Consider the following 8,038-nt stretch of genomic DNA (forward strand, 5'->3'; position numbering starts at 1 on the left):
AGCCATCAACACTGTTTCTGTAAACCTGTATACCTTTCTTGTACCTCCTAGCTAAATGCTCCCAGCTTTAGGAATATTAATCCAGCCTACATTTTCCATAGAGAACAAAACCCAATCAAAATGCAAGTGCATTTAGTTCTCTCATGAGATTACACTCCAGGAATTTCCATTCTTACATAGCTGGGTTATTAACAGAGAGGTTTATCCTGTACGCAATGGCCAATCACTTTCCACAACTTAATTTCAATTCTGAAGGAAACACAAGTTCTTTTGTCAGAAAGCCATGCCTTTAAGCTTGGTTTTAAGATCTTAATACCCACTGAAAAAAATTATTTCAGGAGTCCAGGTTTACAGGAAAAGCCAGTACCCCTGTCACCTAACACTGTGCTGAGAAACTAATTCATGTGAAGGCATTCATGGGCAAAGGGGCATTTTTTCCAAATAACACGTAGGAACAATGCTGGATCAAGCAATATAAACTTTTTAAACAAACATCCTGTGATGAGAGGGTTAACATGATCTGGCCTTCTCCCAAATTCAGTTCTGGGGAAGCCAGTCATCCAAAATGAACATGAATTACGTATTTATTACAGTCTTGGAATTTGTTCAGATAAACAATAATTGGCAGAATTAGCCCCAGGTACCATCCTGATTCCACACGAATTACAACTAACTAATTAACTGATATCACATTGTCATGTAGCAACTCAAAGTTACTTCTAGAGCTTTACAGCTACAGTCATTCCAATTCTAAAAGATCTACTGAAACCAAGAAATCCTTAGGTTACATAATTTACACCTATTATATTTTCAATTAAGCTGAAAGCATCTGTGTACATACTCTTTGTTTTGGTTTTTTCTTTTTTTACTTTTAAATATGTTTTTATACACCTTTTTATAGCAACATGTGCCCGGTCAGTCCTTTGTCAAAGTCATGTCACCACTGCTGTAATTTAAGTAATAGAAAAACTACATCATTGCTCAAATTTCATAATCTGTCCTGTTTCATTATGCTACTGCTGCTGGTTATAATTTAAGGTTATTACTTCCTTTTAATTAACTTGAAAAATTGAGCAGTGTCTCTGCAGCCACAAGTTACTTCTTGTTAATTTTTGGGTTATTGAATTCATGGTGACTATAACTAAGGCATTAATGCTGCTGCAGGAGCACCATGGCTGCCTGAAGAAAGAGACCCAAGAAGGTTTGCAGGAAAGGGCAGGGGATGATATTTCAGCCCAACAAACTCGCCTCCCAGAGCTGTGTCCAAACGCTTGACCATATGTTCTGAAGTGTATTAACAAGTCTCCAAGCACCTTGCTCATTCCATCTCCCATCTGGATACATCCTAAGAAACAGTCACCAACCCAGAGTGTAAATAGCTGGAACAGGTCCATTTAATATTTACAAGAAAATTTTTAAACTGGATACAGAGAAGGGGGCCATCTGTTAAAGTGATTGCTGACCCAGTGGGGCAGAGGGGAAGACACTGTTACTGGACCCCATTCAAACTAGGCAAGGAACTGCCCAAACAGTCCCAAAGGATCACAAGCTGAAAACTAATTACTGCCTTTTTAGGAGGGGTGGGGGAAGATTTTAGAATTAAGTTCCTAAGAAGAAGTCAAATGTAAAAGGCAAACGTGATGAAGACAGAAGGCTGCTCTGCAGTGCAGTCCTTACTGGGAAAAGCCTTGGGAACTACAAACCAAACAAACCGCAGACTTTTGCTCAATTTCTATTTTCAGCATATCAGTACTTTGGATATGTGGGGGTGGGGAAACAAAAAGGCCATCAGAGCCATACCAAGTTCTGTTGTTGCTTCCTCTGCTATGGGAAGTTAACCATACACCTTCTGATGAGCTATTTAGGCCAAAAAGGTCACATTTGCCCACTTCTCCTAAGAATGTGAACTTCTCCAATGCAGCACTCCCTACTGCTGTCATCTTACTGAATTTAGGCTGCCCTCCCCCACCACAAAAGGGAAGAACATCTGTTTATAATGGATTAGGAAACAAGAATCCTATTAGAGATTACCAGATACTCTTGAGAAAATAAATACTTTTTTAATGTACAGCCAATATTTAAATTTTTAGCACCAACAATACAGTTAATTTTTCCAAGTGTCTAAATAAATCCTGATGTGCAAACGCAGGAAAGACCTCTAAAGAACTACTGAAAATCCTACAGAGTCAGGAATAGTAAATGTAAGCCAAGTGCCCAGTCCTGCACACAGTGGGGCAGGTTCTCCAACCCTGCAGCAGCCCATCTACAAAGCCCAAAGAGTCCACAAAGCTCGGGGCTTATGGAGCTGTCCAAGAGCACACCACAGCAGGAAAACCCCATGGATAACCCAGCAGACACCACTGTCCCTGCAAAAGTCACCACACTTGTGGCCTCAGCAGCACTTGTTACTCTGCAGCCTCCAAGGGATCCACACTGGACCTTAAATATTCAGCTGAACGTGTCCCTCCATTTCCTCAGATCCTTCACTTGAGCACATCACAGCCCTGAAACAAGAGCACCCCTACTATTTATGACTGTACAGCACATATTTGAATAATCTGTGCCTAAAATAGCATAATTATAAGACAAGACAGTGTTTTCATTTCAGGACTTTTTGGACTCAGCATAAATACACTGCACAGAATCATGGAATTCATTTTAAGACTTCCCTACGGCTGTTTGCTTAATCAGTACATTCAGTGAAGAAGTCATTAGTAATATATTTGCCTGAGAAAACACTGGGCATAGTTTGATATTAATTTCTCCTGTATTTATACCATGATAACACAGAAATACTTCTGGGGATATAAATGACAAATGTCTTTTTTAACCCATAACAAAAACAACAAAAGCATTTGTTTCAAATACTCTCCCTTAACTCAAACTGACACATAGAACTTGACAGTGATACAAACCAAATGTTGGGACTATTAATTTTGAAATGGACATGTACATGGCTTTACTCTCCCCACACTGTGACTAATCAGATTTTCCCCTGCCACTCTGGTGTGCACACAAGACATGGCCTTTCAACAAGGTATAGAGGACAGGAGAAGAAAACAGAAAGGAGGATCTTATTTCATACTGAAAGCTTATTGGCAAAAAAATGGGTGAACACTTCAGTCCTTGGTGAGAACTTCAACTTTGATACAGAGCCTTCAGATGAGTGCTTTGACCCAAGATAGACAATACTTTCGCACAGCATTTCAAGTAATAAACCCAACATATTTAGCACAATTCAGAGCTTGAGTAGTCAACTAGTTACAGTTCTGTTTCCAACTCAGTACCTTATGCTGAGTAGTTAAAAGCCAAGTATTTTCACGAGCACCCAGAAGGTTTTGACAACAATGGTACATCGAAGTGTGGACACAGACATATATTGAAGCTCAATAACACTCCTGACTTTAAGAACAAATTCAAAATACTGTATTTTGACCTTTTCTTAGCACAGACAGAAGCCCAGCACCTATTCTCATAGAACCTAAGCAGTAGCACGATGTGCATGTCAGAATACCTACGATGTACAGTAACCCATTTCTAGAGGTTTTCCTTGACACAAAGATTAGCTAGCTGGTCACTGATAAGGCCTTACTGATTTTCCACTCTATAAAGGTGGAGCCAGTTGCCAGGCACCGTCAGATTTCAGCTCTGTTTACATTACAGTAATCTTTGCACTGCACAATGAACCAGAAGCAAACTCCAGCATTCACTTCATAAGGACCTACAGAGCATGGAGCTTGCAGCTCCTCTCACACTGCAGCCAGAGTCATACTGGAAAATGCACCTCAAGTATCATCTGGTAATTGAAATTACTCATAGTCCTACCTGGAACAATGAATTCAAGCAAAACCAAGCCTGAAATACAAGCTACTCATATAAATTATTCTTTGAAAAATACCTACCAGTACTAGTATTTCCTAAGTTCCAAATACAACTTAGAGAAACACTAGCAAAATTAAATGCAGTATTTTAAAGGTTCTATTTTCTATATAGGAGGTAAATTCTTACGTTAAACTCAATTCTCAGTTACTTTCCCATACATGTTTTCTATATATTTATTTCTTTGTTACAGTTGAAGAATCACACAACCAACCAAAGAAGAACTATCCAACTTGACAGTGCCCATATACAGACTTACATGGGAAAAATAAAATACTGCTCCAAACTTAGCTATCTCACACACTGAATTAAAAACATCTGCACATATATGCTCTACAAGAAACAAATCCACTGGTGTTTCCAAGTAAGATTTAGGGTACAATGCTAACCCCAATTATGAAAACCACGGGTCATTGCCCCTAAAACAGAAAACCAGGGAGTCCTTGCAATCAGTATGCCTTGAACCATTAACACAGCCATGTTCTCAGCTCCTGATTCAAGGGATAGTTAACAGATACATGCCTGGAGCTAGAAAACCAGTTAAAATAACCAAAACTCAATTAGTTACATGATTGAGGTGAAAGACTGAAATACTCTTCCTGAATGTATTTAAAAATAGAAGGGAGTCTCAAGAACTCAGGTTCAGCATTCAAAAAGGCTCAGGGATTCAAAAAGCTGTCCCTTTTCAGGGTGATGTTTTTGTTTGTTTGGTTTGAGTTTTTTGACCAATGTGGACTATATTACAATCTCCAACTTAAAGGCAAAAATAAAGTTTACACCCCATTACTAAGACCCTAACAGTGATTCCCACAGCATCCATTAGTACAGTTCAAAAAGACAGCAGAAGAGATTAGGCCCCTCAAATTTTGCAGTAACAGCCACAACCAGATTAAACTTCCAGCAAGTCTTCATTTCCCCACCATTTTCTATTCTATATTAACAACAGCTACAACAAGCACATAACACCTTAATAAAAGCACATTCTTATACAGCACAGCAGGGGAAAAAGCTAAGTAATCAAAACTGAAGGGCAGTGAAACTGTTTGTGAAAGACTGTTGATAGTAGGGTGTAACATAATCAATCACAGCAGCCAAGATTATCTCATGTACAAATAAGAATTATTCAGCTAATCAAAAAGAATTTTTTTTTCTCTCTCTTTTTTTCTTTTAGGTTTTGTCCAGTCAAGTGTGACACAGTAACTGTGGATATGGACACAGAGCTCAAATACATTAAGTAGATGTTAAGAGAAAGCCATTCATCATTTAAGGCATTACAACCCCAAAAATGAGAAACCAGATACCATACCCAAAGGGATAACTTTGGAACTAAAGGAAACAACATCTGGAATGTGAACACAGAAATCCCCCAATATTCTAGTATTTCCAAAATACTTTTAAATCTCCTTGTCTATGACTATTAAAACTCCATGGAAAGCAGCCCAAGAACTAATGATTGAAATACAATTAACAATATCCACTGACTGAAAGCACCTCTGTTTTGACAGCAGAACTCATGTGAACTGTATGAATCAGATTCTAGTCTTTAAAGACATTTCTGTGCTCAAGATAAAAAGGTAAGAAATAATTTTAATAAAAAGCTATCACAGATTAAGAATTTACTCTAACAGTCACAGGACTTACAAAATGAGGTTTTTCCCAAGAAAGAGTTGCTATTTCAATTACACGACTTCCATAAATCTGAAAGCATCCCAGTGAAGAGTTAAACCCCAGTGAGACTATATTTTGCAACATTCTTAAATTAACATACCTTTCAGTATAATTAGTTTGGCTGATACTGTATGCATGTATGCAAGCTCCAAGGGCCAATGTGATATGACCATGAGCAGGAGGAGTTTCAAATAACTGCTATGGCAAGATACAACTTCCAATTAACACAGTCTGTACACCAGTCCACAGCCAAAACAGATACACTTTCTGTACACTTCTGCAACTTTAAATACACTTCCGTATTTAAAAATAGAAAGACACTTCAAGACAGTACATGCATGCGTGGAAGGCAATATTTTTCCACAGCCTCACAAAATAGCTGTATTTTAAGAGAGCATTTTGAGCCAGAAATGAGACTTTTATACCCCGATCTTACACCACCAACAAAAAAATCCGCAAAATTTAAGTTGATGCAATTTCTCACAATCCCTCACAAAGCAGAATTTTAACACAACACTATTCAAGACAACATTTATCTTCAACTCCTATTTGTTATTAATATAAATGCATTTGAAAAGGGCTAAAAAGTCTGTTTTATCTATCTCCATAGCTAGGTGATAGCAGAAGTATGAAATATTACCTAAAATAGGTTATTCTTTCAACAACAAACATTTATTGTTGAAATGTGTTTGTCTATATGTTAAAATGTAACACAATACCTCCGGAAGCATACTTAGAACGAGGCATGAAACTCAGCAGTCAACATTAGCTTTTAAATTTTTTAAATTCCACTCGGGAAGCTGAGGCTGCCTCGAACACACCTCTAAAGTAAGACTCTGGAGTTGGTAAAATCTCCAGCTAACAGTATCTTACAACTAGAGTAAGTTTGTTACTTAGTATCTCAAGCACCGAAGTTTTTCGGTACCAATACAGCAAGGTGTACACTTTACTTCAGCCTGTAGAATACCACTTCTGAGTAAGTGCATACCAGCAAGTGACATCAGACCGAAACCACGCAGTTTCACTCGAAAGCAAACATCACTAAGCCAAGCTCCGGTAACACCGGCCAGCACACACGACGGGAACCCGTCGCGCTGAAGCCGGAGCAACTACTCAGGCGCCACAAGCTAAAAATCAGTTCGAAATTCAAATTCAAACTAGTTTCAAAGCAAACCTTTAATTTTACGCGAAGGAGAAATAACCTGTTGAGCGTTCCTAGCTCCACCTCTGAGCCCCGGGGCCGCTCGGCATTACTCACCGCCGCGCAGCCGGGGGAGGTCAGAGTACACACCCCGCAACGTGCACCTGCACCGGCAACACCTACGGATCAGGTGGAGGACCGGCACAAGTTTCTGACGGATTACTGCCTCCCCAAAGCTGTTTACCGTATGTCAGCAACAATCATCCCCGACTGATTCAGCGGCCACAGAAAAAAATCCTGCAGTACTGGACTCTCCCGGTTGAACCTTTCCTAATTGCTACCCGGCTCCAGCCTGGAACAAAGGGGCACGGCCAGCGCACCGGCGGGAGCGCGGGGGCTTCTCCCGGGGGCAGGGCCCGGCTGCCGCAGCCGTCCCGAGGCCGGGGCCCGCACGTCCAACAGGTGGGCGGCCGGGCGGGACCGGGGAGCGGGGCAGCGGCCCGGGCCAGGGGGGTGCGGGCCACCTGCGCGCCCCTCCCGGCAGGCAGGAGGGAAGCTCTCCGGGGAAGGCGGCCGGGAGGCTCCGGCCCGCCTCGCCCGCCTCCTCGGTCCGCGCCAGCCCGTGCCCTCAGCACGGGCGGGCGTAAAGCCACGGCCACCGCGGTGTGGGCTCGGCGGGGCAATGGGAAAACCGCGCCAGGGGACACCGCAGGATCGGAGCGGGCAGAGAACGCGACCGCCCCGGGGCCGAGCCTTACCTTCGTAGAAGCCGCCGCGGCCCTGGCAGACATTTTGTTTCCTTCTCTCCCCCGGAGTCGGGCGAGCGTGTGCGCGCCTGCAACTCTTCAGGCCGGGGGAGAGAAACTCGGCACCACCGCCGCCCGCGCCTCACGCAGCCGCCCGAATAAACATCCCAGGGCGCGGGGGGGAGGAGGAAGAGGAGGACGGCAGGGAAGGGGCGGGGACGGGGGAGGAGGGAGAGAGGAAGAAAGAGGAAGGGGAGCGAAGGCTCAAGTTTGATAAAAGTGTGGTCTCTCTCCCGCGGCGCCTGGCGCGCCGGGGCCGGGTTCCGCCGCCGGGGCACGGAGCGCGGGAGCGGCCGCGCTGCCCCCGGGCCCGCCCGCTCAGCGGCCGCGCCGCCCGCCCGCCTCGTGCCTCTCCCCCCGCGCAGCCACCGACATGTCCGACTGCCGGCACGGCCCATCCCGCCGCGGGGGGACTGCCCGCCCCGCCGCCGCCCGCCCCCGCTTTGCCGCAGCACCCGGAACCCTGGACGGCGGCGGAGCGGCGGCGGCGGAGCGGCCGGTCCCGGCCCCGCGGGCTGTGCCGGGCGCGGCGCGGTGAGGGGCC

At 43.9% G+C, this 8,038-nt stretch overlaps 1 protein-coding gene across 5 annotated transcripts in view; it reads right to left on the reverse strand.

Annotated features, from left to right (window-relative positions):
• The window catches only part of TJP1 (tight junction protein 1), a 67,790-nt gene extending 59,993 nt beyond the window's left edge, over positions 1–7,797 (reverse strand). For all 5 annotated transcript variants that reach the window (XM_030955664.1, XM_030955663.1, XM_030955662.1 and 2 more), the window contains exon 1: positions 7,447–7,797. In XM_030955664.1, coding sequence (XP_030811524.1) covers positions 7,447–7,479 — 33 coding nt within the window. In that variant the 5' untranslated portion in view covers positions 7,480–7,797. The remainder of the gene's footprint in view (positions 1–7,446) is intronic.
• Positions 7,798–8,038: the final 241 nt, after the last annotated feature.

The sequence above is a fragment of the Camarhynchus parvulus genome, chromosome 10 (assembly GCF_901933205.1).
Source record: "Camarhynchus parvulus chromosome 10, STF_HiC, whole genome shotgun sequence".
Classification (NCBI taxonomy): domain Eukaryota; kingdom Metazoa; phylum Chordata; class Aves; order Passeriformes; family Thraupidae; genus Camarhynchus; species Camarhynchus parvulus.